General features: G+C 49.5%; 1 protein-coding gene across 1 annotated transcript in view; it reads right to left on the bottom strand.

The window, feature by feature from the left end:
- Window positions 1-14,395, bottom strand: part of PDPK1 (3-phosphoinositide dependent protein kinase 1) — a 47,661-nt gene extending 33,266 nt beyond the window's left edge. Inside the window, exons 1-6 of the mRNA XM_021698001.2 lie at window positions 14,361-14,395; window positions 13,870-14,164; window positions 10,206-10,248; window positions 9,810-9,947; window positions 5,160-5,304; window positions 3,097-3,194 (exon numbers count right to left, since the gene is read on the bottom strand). Coding sequence (XP_021553676.1) covers window positions 3,097-3,194; window positions 5,160-5,304; window positions 9,810-9,947; window positions 10,206-10,248; window positions 13,870-14,164; window positions 14,361-14,395 — 754 coding nt within the window. The remainder of the gene's footprint in view (window positions 1-3,096; window positions 3,195-5,159; window positions 5,305-9,809; window positions 9,948-10,205; window positions 10,249-13,869; window positions 14,165-14,360) is intronic.
- Between the last annotated feature and the right edge of the window lie 279 nt (window positions 14,396-14,674).

Below are 14,674 nucleotides of genomic sequence, written 5' to 3'. Positions count from 1 at the left end.
CCAGGACTCTGGATCATGACCCAAGCTGAAGGCAGATGCTTAACCATCTGAGACACCCAGGTGCCCTGTGTAGTCATATTTTTTTTAAAAAACTTTATATTTTAGTGATAAATACTAAAATATTTACTGAGAAAACAAATTGATGATGGTGGAAATCAGGTCACATGCATGGTTTGAATTTTACAAAAAGTAAGTACTCTCTGTTAAACAAACAAACAAAAACAACAACTGCATTTATCATAGCTATGACTAAACAAACACCAAGATTGAGAAGACCAGAGTAAACCATTTCTCGATGTAAAGAGCTGTATCTGGTGGTGTAAGTACAGGAACTGGACTTTCTCCTCTTAACGTGTGAGCTCTGCTTCTGGGCTGGGTGGAGCTGTCCTGCCCTTGCGGGGGGGGGGCGGGGGGGGCGGAGGCAGGGGCGCTGGGGCAGGGTCCAGAGTCCACAGCACAGCCAGAGGGGGTCAATACTGGTCCGAGGGTCGGGATGATGGCCATCTACAGAAGGTACAGCTGGAGGGAGTGACAGAAGTGACCGGCTCTCCAGCCTCCTCACCCCGCCTCTCCCATCACCTGCCCCCAACACCTACCAGCACCCCCGTTTGGTAAGTGGAACCTCCGCATCTGGGTGCACACCAGAAAGGCCAACACAGCTCAAGACACAGGTTTCTAGACACAAACCCTAAGTCTGAACCTCTGTGGCCTGCTGAGCTCCCCAAACCTCTTACAAAGAGGCAAAGGCCAGTGACACAGCCACAGACAAGGAGCTTACTCTCCATGATGAAGCTGCCCCCACTCAGATAGGTCTGTGGGACCCTTGTTAGGTTAGGTTAGAAGTCACAAGTCCTCTGAGCCAGGAAGTCCTCATCAATTCCACACACCCTCCTCAACAGCTACCTGCTATTTGTTATTCCTGCCCCTCACAACCATGGGGCCACTCTGACCCCACAGAAAGCAGCGAGAGAGACCCAGGAACGACCCACTGGGACAGAGGTCTGGGAAGATAGACAACCTGCCTCTTGCTAGGAGGGTGAAACAAGCTCATGCGCACAGTACAGTTAAGGAGCCTGGGTCATGTTCCCACCAACGCTTGCTCTCTGCAAGCTTAAGAGGTCTTTGGGAAACCATCTCTGTACGACGTACGAAGTTAAAAGCTAATGTAAGAATAAATTCTAAGAGTCTGAACTACTTCAAATAGAAAGTGAGAGCAAGTCACTAAAGTGAATCACTCACATAATTATACATGTTTTTCCCTCTTTCCCTAAGAAGGAAAAAAACAGCCAACTCATCCATATATACGAGCAGCTCTCCCTGGTTCACGGTCTAAGGACTTTTAGACTTCTACTTCTAGAAAGAAAGAAACGCAGGTTTATTTCACTAATGCATTTAAATTCTTCTATTTTCTAAATGGCTACAAGGCAACAGGACTAGCTTGTGCCAAGTATCAGATTCTAAAGGGAATGAGCGCAGAGGAAAAACAGACAGAGCAGACCGCGAGGGGGATGGCTCCTGAGGCTGACTGGGGGACCCCACAGGAAGTCACACATGAGATGACAAAAATGGGGCCATGGCAGTTCCTGTTCAGTTCACCTGGGTCATGGACAATGCTTATGGATATGGGTTACACCGTATCCACAAAAACGATGTTACTGTGCGATAGGAATGAATCAAGTAGATCAAGATTTCAGGGCATCTCACAAGTGCCCAAAGGACTTCCCCAAGGTGGGAAGGCGGGAAAGGGAGCTGCAAAAGGCAGGCGAGTGGCACCAGGACTGAAATTTGTTGAGAAATAAAAGTGTCTTCCTTGAATCCAAGTTTTGTTTTGGCTCCAAAGAGAGGTGCCCTAGGATTCTCAGAGAAGTTCCCAAATCCAAGACACAGTTCTTGGTGATTCAATGAGTGTCTGCACAAACAGGAAGGCATTAACTAACAGAATCTTCACAATAATCCTGAGGGTGAAAACACGGGGCTGCAAGAGCACCTGGGAAGCAAAGATAAAGCACCCTGTGGAAAAGAATTCAGAGGCCCAGCCAGATGCAGCCGGGAGAAGGGGACCCCAGGTATCAGAGCCCGGTAGCCGCCCTGCGTGCACCTGCTCACTAAGGGGGCCTCAGTTCAACCTGAGGCAGACAAAGCCTGTCTGGCCGAGCTAGAAGGCTCTCCCACTGCTTCATGGGGCTCACAGCTCCCCTCTCCACAGGAGGGCAGCTGTAGCGAGGTGGTTGCTTCCATCTGAACCCAGTCCTTCTCTCTCACGAGTCCCCACGAGCCCTGGCAGAGGCGAGGACAACGCCCAGCCTCGCAGGCCAGGCTCAGGGTGGCTCTGTTCGGGACACGTGTCCTGACTCAAGGTTCATTTTCAAGGTCCCCAATGCCTAGCCAGGACACCCCAAGGGACTCTTCTGGCCCACTTTACTGTCAGCAACTCCTCCTCAGGTGATGGAGCGGTCATGATGCACAAACCAACACCAGGAATTACCCTAGGAAAACAGTGATTAGGAGGGTTTGTAATTATAAATGTGCACTTGAGCAGCAGATTAAACGTCAGCCCCCACTTGTTCTGTAATTTCACAGAACTTCACTATGATCGGCGTGCCTGATCAACTACACACAGGGGACGGGGAGACAGGCAGACGGCAGGGACTGGGACATAGGGACAGTGCTCTCACAGTTACAACCCACGGTGCTAACACGGGAGGGCTGGGAGCTGACTCCACAGACCCCACGCTCCCGCACAGAAGACCAGGAACAAACATGGCACCCTGGCATCTTCTAGGACTCGGGAGGCTGAGCCGTAGCGGACATTCCCAGGCGCTCACAGGGACCTGGAACACCAACATGCAGAGAGGGGCTGGCAGACCAACCACAAACCGCCCAGAAGAACCTTCCCTCTAGACCAGGCGCAAATTGCCCAGGCCTTCAGACAGAGCCACCACGGAAGCCAGGGCCTGCCCCTGTGAAAGCTTAAATGTCTACTTTACAACAGCAAAGGTATGACTAACGTGTCACTGACAACGAATATAATGCCATTGAACACATTTCTAAGAAGCTGTTTTTGATCTTAAGCAATGTAACAGGGCACTCACACACCTTGTTTACTCTCCGGGGATAGTACTTTTGCTGTTCCGAAATCTGTGATCTGGATGTGCATGTCTTCATTTAACAAAATGTTTTCTGGTTTCAGGTCCCTGTGAAAGCAGATTTTGTACATTTGAGATGAAATATTTAAATAGCAATGTTATTACACACTCTTAAGTTTTGCTGAAAACAAATGAACTGATTAAATACTTATAATCTTAAATAAGTAAATACATACATACATACATACATACTTACAGTCTTTATGGACTAACAACCAAGAATGCAAGTCTAGAAAGTTCACACTGAACAAATATCCAACTCATCTAATGAGTAGATTCAAACTACATTACTTCATAAACGCATCTGTCATTTTCAATACACTTTTTATTAAAGTGTAAGCCATCATTTTTAACCCATAAAAGGAAGATCGTTGAAACTTATTGTGGTCAGGTAATCATTTCACAATATATATAAATCAACCATCATGTTGTACACCTTTGACATATACAGTGATCAATGTTCATTGTTTCTCAATAAAACCAGAAAAAAAGGTTAAAATGTTAAATTTTGTTATGTGTATTTCACCACAATAAAAAACCATCCGTTGTGCCCAGTGGTAGCAATGAAAAAAAGTATACCAAATGGACTTTGAAGGACCAAAGGTTTTAAAAGTCAATTGGTATTATTCCCACACTGATAGGGTAGTGGGGTGCATTTGGTTTTCAAATTGGGTACTTTTAACACTTTAGTGCCTGACTGCTGTTCTTCACTGACTTGACTCAGTCACTCGTAGCTTTATTGGTCTGAACCAGCTCCTTGTTCCCAGGTTGCAGACCTGCCTATCGTTCCAATAATCCTGTTTCACTTGAATGAAGGGAGTATGTCTTAACTGTAAAGCTTCTGGTTCTCACACTGTACTCTAAGGTCCAACTGACTGTCTTTCAATGTATAACCTGATGTCTCAACCCCCACTGAGAAGAGTCAATTCTTTGGTATTCACCAACGTGGGAGGCTTCACCGGAACAGGCTTTTGCTTTGGGCTCTGCTGTTTGTTTGCAGAACACCCAAGAGCGAGCAAACATGCTCTCTTCACAGCAGTACCTTAGGGTTTTGCCATTGTAAATGGGTCTAATGTGATATGACAAGACCAGAGCAATTGGATGTAAATTTACATTTTTGAATATGCTTGTTGTTTCACATGATACATTTAGGGTATGCAGCTCCTTTTGTAGTTTTTATTTTTACTATTTAAGTTTGGAAATGATGCCAAATTTTTGTATTTCTTTAATCAATGTGTTCTCTTTGGTGATATATATTGCATTATATATTGATGTGTGTATCAATATATACTGATATGTATTACACTTACACATACAAACACGTAAAATAAGAGGGGGTGAAAACCGTAGCCTTTGCATTCTCTATAGCCTCTACAGAGAGATCCTAAGCAGCGAAATCTTGGTGTTGTGATGTACAGAAATGGAGAAGAGTATTAAACCATATTTAAGAATAAAAAAAAAAAAAAAACCATCCGTAACGGGGCGCCTGGGTGGCTCAGTTGGTTAAGCGACTGCCTTCCGCTCAGGTCATGATCCTGGAGTCCCTGGATCGAGTCCCGCATCGGGCTCCCTGCTCGGCAGGGAGCCTGCTTCTGCCTCTGACCCTCCCCCCTCTCATGTGCTCTCTCTCTCTCATTCTCTCTGTCTCAAATAAATAAAATCTTTAAAAAAACAAAAAAACAAAAAAAACAAAAAACATCCGTAACAGCAACAATAACAAAAGAGCTCATACGAACACTTTCGATTTGACAATATCAGAGAGTTACGGAAACGGAGATCAGAAAGAAGCGCGCCCGCGAGCTACAAGGCGGGGACTAAAAGCACAAGTCGGGACAGCCCAGAGCGCCACCGGCCACCAACTTCACCTGGTACTGGGAGGCCCATGAGTCTCAACATCAGGTGACATCAACTTCTCCTTAGTTCTCACAAGGAGGCCTCCCACCCCTCCAGAAAAGCCCACAGAGCTGGCCCCGAGGCCCGGGGAGCAAAGCCCATAGGCAGCTGGTGTGATACCTGTGAATGATGCCCTTGCCATGCAAGTACTCCAGAGCTGACACCATCTCGGCCGTGTAAAACCGGGTGCACGTCTCATCGAATGAGCCAATTTTGCGAATGTATTTAAGGAGTTCTCCATTTTTGGCATAACTAAGACCAAAGTCTAAATATCGCATTGTTAAGGAAGAGCACAAAAGTCATTTTTTTAAGCTAACCTTACAGCCCAATAGGAATACTTTTAATTCATGAAAACCAAAGGTACCCGTGGCCTGAGATAGTGGTCCCTCTTCAGGTCAGACCCTGCCGTGATCAAACCCACAGCCGCCGGGGCTGATAGGACTCCCTGGCCCCAGCCCCAGGCCCGGGCCCCAGGATGGATTTCTCCCCAAGAACACAATGACACACACCCCTTGGCCTGACTGCTCCTTCTGGACCCCACCATCCCCAAAGGCACCCAAGGGCTCAAGGAAGGGAAGCCACTAGAGAGAGTGGCCAGAGCCCATGGCATACATGCCTCTTAGCAGGCCTCAGCAATGGGAAGGGGACCCTCCATCCTAATTCAGCCTCCAAACCCGCACCACAGTGGACAGACAGCATTTACTGAGCACCAACTTCCATGGTGTGCTAAGAGTCAATTCATATAAAGGTTTTTCAAATGCATGCTCCTGTCCAAGTAAAAAGTAACAAGTCTTATAAGACAAATACCATTTTATTATCTTCTTGAGTCTATCTATTTATTGGCCACCCGCTGGGAAGAGACGCAAAGAACACAAGCATCTTTCCCTCGGACACCACTGTGCTGTGATGTGCTTGTATTCTCCCTTCCCAAAAGGATTACAGACTGGAACAATAACAGATCCCATATGACAGCTTCCTCTTGGAAGCACCAAACATCTGCACCTATAAATGGAAACCTACAGGTATTTCACGGCTCCCTAGCAGCCAAGGGACACAGTGACAGGAGTCCTCACTGTCCTAGGTAGTGGCTCTGAGGGCAGGAAGGGGTGGCCGGCGCTCAAGGTCTTCCATCTGGCTTCTGTTCGTCAGGGCACTGCGGTCTCCCACCGAGGACAGAGTCTGATGCTGCGGGCCAGTGAGGACAAGCCCAGGATGGAAGGGACCAGCGACCAAAGCTGTCCAAACCTGTCTCTGATTCAGCCCCACCTGTGGCCACCCAAGTCCTTCCAACTAGGACAACAGGAACCTGAAGCAAAAAAATACACCTTACTCACAGGGAAGGAAAGGGGTCCCAGCCAGACCCCTTCACAGCTTGCCCTATTCTGTCTTCTCTGCAGGGAAGGCTGGTGTCCGTGGACACCTCCCCAGCGGCCTGCAGATTCTGGCCTGTCTGACCCCAAAGCAGCAGCTTGGCACGGGCTGGGCCAGCAGCCCCACCTGGACTAGCCATGAACCTCAGCACTGAGGAGAGCTTAGGAGCCTGCAGTAGACTTAAGGAGGCTCGGCCTCAGCACAGGCACAGCGCCTCCCTGAGCTTCACAGGGTTTGCCCCTTATCTGACCACTCCTTGAGTTCCTGTTTCCTGGGTGAGGGACACTTCTAGTTCTCCGCTCAGCTGTGAAGCTAAGGTGACCAAAGGTTCTGAACATGACAACTGTTGAGGGTCCCGGCTCCAAGCCCGTGTTGTCTCCAACCACACACCTTCCTCATCCCCAGAAGTACTCTCTCACACCTCCTGGGTCCACTTCACATCCTAGAACGTTTCTCCCTCTCTTGGCACAGCCAGTGGCCCAGGGCAGCAAGGAGGAAGCCGTTCTCTCCCATGACGTGGGTGAATTCCTGGAAGGATGAGCGAAGACCAAGCCTGTGATAGAGCCCAGTAAGCTCAATGCCTGTGCTTGGCAGAAGAACCTGGCCCAGAGAGGTTAAGCAACTGACTCAAGGTCACAAAGCCAAGGAGGATCAGAACTGGAGCGCAGCCTCCTAAGGCTTAGAGCACTACTCCTGTCCCCAAGCTGCAAGAGGGGACACACAATGATAAGCAGCCAGTCAAGGTGGCCCCAAAGGTGAGACACTGAGCAGCCATGAAGAAGACTCTTCAATGTCCTCGGGGCCATAAGCAGTGACGGCAGAATGGCGGGGACAGGGGTGATGCAGGAGCCAGGCAAAAACATACATTCTCTAACCCCTAAACAAACCAACAAGGAGCCCCCTTTCTGCCCTACACGCCTCTAGCTATGAGATCACTTTACTGCTGCCCTGTGAAGGCGGGACCACTGGGCAGAACCCACTGTGTGTGCTGCCCCGACCCCCTCACCACCATCTCCTGAAATCCCCTCCCCACCCCAGAACAACTTGTACAGGGGCCATTCCACAGGGCAAACCCAGGCCCTAGGTACTCGGCCAGCAGTCCGCAGCACCTGACCTGGCCTCCAAGCACCCCACTACTAGAAACCAACTGGCCCCCCCCAGCCCCCGAGGTTTGTCCTCCGCTCACCGGCAACACCCTGCCTCCTGCGTGCCAGTCTCTGTGTGGGGGTGACTCGGGCTCAGGCCTCGGAACTCTTCCCTGCTGAGTGCCCTCCAGCAGCCAGCCAGCCAGCCCTCAGTTTGCATGCCGCCCTGACTCCTCACCGAGCTCTGCCAGCAAGCACCCAGCAGCAGCCGGCGCCCACAGATGCCCCAGACGCCAACGCCACACACACCTCCAGCCTGGTCTCTCCCGACTCAGTCACAGCACCCCTGTGCACCCCGACCCCAAGGTCCCACACCCAGGAGCCACCTTGACTGCACTGCCCTTGCCTGGCTCACTTGCAAGAGCCTTCAGTGCAGCACCAGCCATTATCATAGCAAACGGCTGCTCTGCTCCAGCCCCTCGGGGCTCCCTGCACACTCAGAAGAAAATCCGTAATTCCTGCCATGCTCCAGGGGAGGAGAAGCTGGTCCCTGCCCAGCCTTTTCACTCCACCAGCACAGAAGCACTCCAGCCCTAGCTCTACCCAGGTCTCTGGCCGAAGTCCACGTCCCTGCAGACCACCAAGCTACAAGAGCAGCACCTCCCTTCACCCTCTTACCTGCCCTCACTGCCCTTGCTCCCTCAAGTCTACTCCACGGACACTAATGGTCTGGGTGTGTCTAACTCCACGGAATGCAGACCCCCTGAGGGCTGAGCCTTGGTCACCTTTTCACCAGCATATCCCCATGACCTGGCACTCAACAAGAACTTCTCAGTAAGCAAAAGAATACATTTGGCTGACAGTTGACGAGGCCAGAAAATGGTGCTGAAGGGGGAACGCGATGGAGCAAAGTTCTAAACCAGAAGAATCTGTGTAGAGAGAGGTAGGGAAAGCCTGGGGGAGAGGGGGTGGAGGGGGAAACCAAGCCCTTACGGGGACCAGCATTGCGGGTGCGCAAGCTGAGGACACGTGAGGGCTGAAGGGAAAGAACTAAGGCCAAGACTGAGGTTTAGGCCTGAACAAGCCCCGAGGCAACTCCATTTGACAGCTAACCTCTCTCAGGGGAGCAGAAACCAGAAGAGCATCTGCTGGGACTGGGGACAGAGTTGCTGGGGCACAGAGGGGCTGGGGAGGTCCTGGTTGGCAAAAACTACAGGAAAAGGTTGTGGAGTGAGGAGAAACTGGACAGCCAGGCCACGTGATGGGAAAGCCCTGGGACAATCTAGACAACACAGTGTGGCCTACCCTGGCCACCATGGTGCCCTGCCTGCCCTGCTCACTAAGGAAAGGTAAAAGAAGGGAAAAAACATTGCTCCAGGGGTTAGTGGAGAAATCAGAGAGCAGAAGAAGCAATCAGTGAGGTGTGACAGCCTTGCTGGAGAGCCAGAGGCACTGGGTGATCAGAGCTATCCACAGGCAGAGAGCAGACTGGGGCGGGGGCCACGGGGAGGGCGGAGGGGAGGAAGAAGGGAGGGAGGCTGGAGGGCCTGGGGAGGACAGTGTTCTGGGTACTGTGGGAAAGAGTTTGGGCTCCTGTGGGTGGCTCCCTGGACTTCTCACTTGGGGGCTAACCCTGGTAAAGATGTCCCTTCCAACCAAATCCCATGCTCCTGGGCCAAAGAGGGCAGAGAGGGGCCCTGGATGCCCAAGATCCTTCTTCCTCCCTCACTTCCCTGCTTTGAGCAGAGGACTTGACACTTGATGGATATTCCAAGGATACCAGTTAGAGGAATAAGGGAATGCCTTTGAATAAATGTCCAGCAACCATGGAGTTAAAATAATAATAATCCTTTAAATACAATGCTTATGAACAAAAAACCTCAAAAAAGGTTTGTGATGATTTCTTTTGAAGTAACATTCTACTTCAGTGAACATCAGCAATCCCAGGGGCTCCCAAAGCAAAGTGATGTGAATTCATTCGTATTTAGAATATGCCACCCTTGGGGCGCCTAGGTGGCTCAGTCGTTGGGCGTCTGCCTTCAGCTCAGGTCATGATCCCAGGGTCCTGGGATCGAGCCCTGCATTGGGCTCCCTGCTCCGCAGAAGGTCTGCTTCTCCCTCTCCCACTCCCTCTGCTTGTGTTCCCTCTCTTGCCAAATAAATAAATAAAATCTTTAAAAAAAAAAAAAAAGAATATGCCACCCTTGTCCTTTCCAGGGAAGGAACGACTTGTGAAAATACACAATGGGGTCATGATTCAACAGTACGGGGTCACCGGTGTGATTTCAGAAGGCTCTGACTGTTCAAAGGATACACAGCTTTTCATCATCCTGAAATGTGAAGTAAAGTTTAACAAAGAACGGGTGATCCAGGCGTGACATCACGTCTCTCTCTCTGGTTACATACGGGACCTTGTTCTCTTTGATAATGTGACGTTTCTCTAGAATTTTAACTTAAAGTAAGAGAAAAGCAAGTTACTACGATTGATAATGGTAAAAAAAAAAAAAAAAAAACAACTCATAAAGGTAACTGATACAAATTAAAGTTTTTCACAAAACCTACCCACCAGCTCTGTGGTCTCTAAGACCACCAGCGTCCCACCCCTGAAATCAGCATAGAACCTCCAGGTGCTAGGCAGCATGGCAGCCACGTGTCAACACATGACCTACCCTGCATCCCAGACACACAGCCCCCTGGACTTAGTACTTACTAGCATATTCCCTTGAGGTTGCCAGTTCTCGGGCCAGGACAACCTGGTTTGGGAAGAAAAGGGGGAAAGAGAAGAGAAAAAACACTCAGTATAACCCGGGCATCGACTCTCACCCTTGCAGCTGACCACACAGGCTAACGTGCCCCCACTATGAAATTACATTTAAATATTTGAAATTACATTCAAATATACTGGTCCTGTGCTAACAAATTTGGCTGGATGTTAATAATGAAGTTAATGTGTTCCAATAAACAGGAAATGCATAGATCAATCAACTGCCTTCAGAAGGTTCTCCATCAGCTGCTACGTTCCCATGGTGCAGTGAAGTATAGATTCAGGAACATCTTGGACTAATGTAACCCTCACAAACAGTACAAAGAAACAGCAAATAATAGCTCAGATGGGTCCTGGGAATTCCTTCAAAAAATAACTTTTAGAATATGTTCTCAGTATATGTTCATTGTAAAGCCACTCTGAATTTGGGCTTTTTCAAATAACTGTGACCATACATTTCAGTTGATGCTGCACTCAGGTACACTAAGCACTGTCCCTGCCGTCAAGGGCACAAGAAGGCCCATGGGGCTCACAGAGAGCGCCTCCCACCAGCCGCACCTCCTGCCCAGGGTGCAGTCCCACTCTTGGTGGACTTTCTCGGTAGCACACCTAAGGCTTGTACTCACACTCCACTGGGGGGACAGAGAGCCAACAGGGCACAGCACAACATGGAAAAGAGATTTCTACATGAGCAACCCCTGGGCACAACTGAGCACCAAGTTCCACATGCCAGATGAGGCCAGTTGGCTGGGGAGCTGAGGCAGCCCCCACCTACCACGGCCAGCTGAGGCGGATGATGACCCTCCTAAGACACGTGCAGGAAGGCCGGCCTGAGGACCAGAGTGCAGACAGAAACCTGCCCAAATCCTGGGGGATCCCTAGGCCTCCAGGGAGGACCTTCGGAGGCCACAGGTCATGTTCATCCCATTACAGAATTCTCCAGGAGACTCACCAGAAGTGATCCTGGGAAAGCACCATGTGAAACGCACTGCAGTGATTAAGAAGAATGGGGCTGGATTGTATGTGCTCAAGTGGAAAGATCTCAGAGATCTTTCTGGAGGAATACACTTATGTGGACTGTTCTCAAGCACTGGGAGGTGATGGGGAGGGGCTGGGGAAAGACACCCCTCCCTAGGTTATGTGTTTATGAAATATTACATTTCTTCACAGGAGCATGTACTAGCTACCTAGTAGGAAAGGGCAAGAAAAAAACTATTAGAAAGTACTAATAATTGGGTGCCTGGGTGGCTCAGTCGTTAAGCGTCTGCTTAAGGTCATGATCCCAGGGTCCTGGGATCGAGCCCTCCATCAGGATCCCTGCTCCGCGGGAAGCCTGCTTCTCCCTCTCCCACTCCCCCTGCTTGTGTTCCCTCTCTCACTGTGTCTCTCTGTCAAAAAATAAAATCTTAAAAAAAAAAAAAGAAAGTACTAATAATTAATGGGATCCTTTCTGAAGGAGGTACTTAGGAAATCTTTCCGTTGTATGAATTCAACATTTCACATGCAGGTTTCTTTATGGGCACAGGGCAGGGAGTATCCCTCTTCCAGGGAACAAGGCATGACGCATCCCTCCACGTCACAGGGGCCAACAGCAGAGCCAATCTGGACGTCAAGATCATCCCCAGGAGGGCAGGCAGCAGCAGGCCAGGCCCTCCCCACTCTCCAGGGCCAGGCTCGGCCAAGTGCAGATCCTGCCCAGCCTGGGAACGGCCGTTTGTCCTCCACCCTCCCCTGGAAATCTAATTTTAAGTGGTCTCTATTTCAGGAATGATGAAAAAGACCTGAGGGTAGCACATATAACCTGAGACCCAGAGCTGCAGGATGCCACACAGCGCCAGGAAGGAGCCTCCAACTCATGGTGCTTTTCCCTGGCACCTGGGTTCAAAAGGCACAGGGGTGACAAGAACTATAGCCGGGGCTTTTCAACATTAGGAGGGCATCATCCAGAATGGGTGATGCCTACTTTCACCCGCTGTGCAGACCCACGGACAAGGGGGAGTTTCACAAATAAGCCCTCATTTACTAGTCAGGATAAATGTCCATGAGGTAAAACAGAGAGGGAGAGAACACTACTTCTCTTACCGGACTATTTTAAGTAAATGTGCAGAACACCCAGGTTCTTTTCAAAATGGTTTCTTCTTTCTTTCTTTCTTTCTTTTTTTTTAAGATTTTATTTATTTATTTAGACAGAGACATAGCAAGAGAGGGAACACAAGCAGGGGGGGTAGGAGAGGGAGAAGCAGACTTCCCGCTGAGCAGGGAGCCCGATGGGGGGCTCAATCCCAGGACCCTGGGATCATGACCTGAGCCGAAGGCAGATGCTTAACGACTGAGCCACCCAGGCGCCCCTAGTTTCTTCTTTCTGAGAGGATCTGTGAGGACCAGAACTACTGGGTACTATCCTCATAATTGAAGATTTTTATCACAAGAGCATAAGTCTTTCATAATTTAAACAGAAACTGCCAATAAAAAATCTAAATTAAAAATGTAAGGGGAGGCTCCTGGGTAGCTCAGCTGGTGAAGCATCTGCCTTTGGCTCAGGTCATGACCTGGGGGGTCCTAGGATGGGGCCCTGCATCGGGCTCCCTGCTCAGCGGGAGTCTGCTTCTCCCTCTGCCTCTCCCCGTTTGTGCACACACACTCATGCTCCCTCTCTCTCAAATAAATAAATAAATAAATAAAATCTTTAAAATATATATATATATATATATGGGGAGCAAAAAGTTAACATTGATTAAAACTAAGTTGAGAATATGGGTGAGCTATAAAACTTCATGTTCTTCTTTTTATTTTGCAACATTTCATGAATGTAAAAAGAGAAAAGGGAAACATGTTTCACATAAGGTTTCTTCCCAGAGGCCGGGTAAGAAGGCCCTGGCCATTTGCAGGGCACGCTGGTGCTTGGGTCTCCCCCCAGCCTGTGCAAGCCCCCGGCCCCATCACAGCCACGTGGGGCTCCCACCTCAGCAAAGGGGCTGCTCTGAACCTTCATTTCTTTGCTGGAAAAGGAAAAATGCCACAAGACAGGCCAACTCACTCAGGTAGCAAACAGAGGTACTGACTGAAACCGAGGCCACGAGAACTCGGAGGCCAGCAGGTCTGAGGCTGCACCTCTACCAGGGGTCAAGGCTGTGCTGTTTTATATATTGTTTTAAATAACAGAGAAATAGTAAAGGTCGTTAAATGTTTCCCAAAAGCTCTGAAGAGATATTGATACTGACACTTCCAAACGAAGGGACAGAAAAGCTTCCTAAGACCTTGCTAATGGGACACAAGGACACAAGATGGAATCTGTTGATGACTGGTTAGAATAAAAATTAACTGCATCAAAAACCAAACCAAAACAAACAGAAAGATCAACAGATAGATGCCTTTTAAAGCTTTCATCTACAAAGTCACGGCTTAGGTATTTTAACCACGTGATTTACTCGGTGGTAGGCGGCCCCAAATCACCCTCAAAACCGGAGTAGAACCCTGGAGGGGCCTGAGATCCTCGCCTGGGGAAGAACACCGCCCTGGTAACGGGGTCCTCTAGCTACAAGCCCTGAGAAAAGTCAGCCTTCCCAAGGAAAATACACTCGTTCAAGAAAGAGCAGCGGCAGGTACTCACTGTGGAAAAAGAGCCTTCACCAAGAATTTTCCCAAACTTGAAGTCTTCAGGCCGTTTCTTCCGAGGCTGTGGTGGCGGCTGTGTGGTGTGCTGCAGTGAGTTGGTGCTCGGCCGGGCCTCAGCCGCGGTGCTGTCCATGGTGGGGCCCTGTCTGCTACCACCGCTGGGAATGCCAGGGGCTATGCCGGACTCAGTCTGGGTCCTCACCATTGATGGGGATGGGCAAGCACATAACACCACGCTGGACTGAATTGGAACAGTGTCATACTGGTGGACACAGGAAAAAGAGGTAAGACTCAGAGTGGCTCACTTTTCCTAAATGTATGAACTGAAGTGTTAACACCAAGTACAGGGCAAGCCATCTGACATTCTGCCACGGGGTTCAGGCCACTGTTCTCCTCTCCTAAGTCCCTTCCCTGCTCAAATCCCAGCCCCCACCCCTCGTCCCATGTGCCCAGCAACCCCACCATCCAGCTCCTATCTGCCCTCACTCTCCTCCGTCAGCACTGAGTGAATCTCCAACCATCCCTGCCACAGCCAGTTGGCCTTCCCATCACTGCCCAACCTCAATGCCACCTGCAGCCAACACCAGCCCACAGAGGAAGCCAGTCCAAACTCTTTGACCACAGTGTCCACATCCAGAACTCCTTGCCTAATCACCTACCCACACCTCATACAAAGCTGGACACACAGAAGGTACTCAGGGCTTGAACACACAGACTGACTTAAGACTGGATCCCACAACTAAACAGAATTTTAACCTAACAGTCCTAGAGCATGAAGTAGAACTTCATGGAAAGAAGAC

Source organism: Neomonachus schauinslandi, chromosome 5, assembly GCF_002201575.2.
Source record: "Neomonachus schauinslandi chromosome 5, ASM220157v2, whole genome shotgun sequence".
Classification (NCBI taxonomy): Eukaryota; Metazoa; Chordata; class Mammalia; order Carnivora; family Phocidae; genus Neomonachus; species Neomonachus schauinslandi.
The sequence above is the reverse complement of the archived record's forward strand: the minus strand, read 5'-3'. Positions and strand labels throughout refer to the sequence as shown.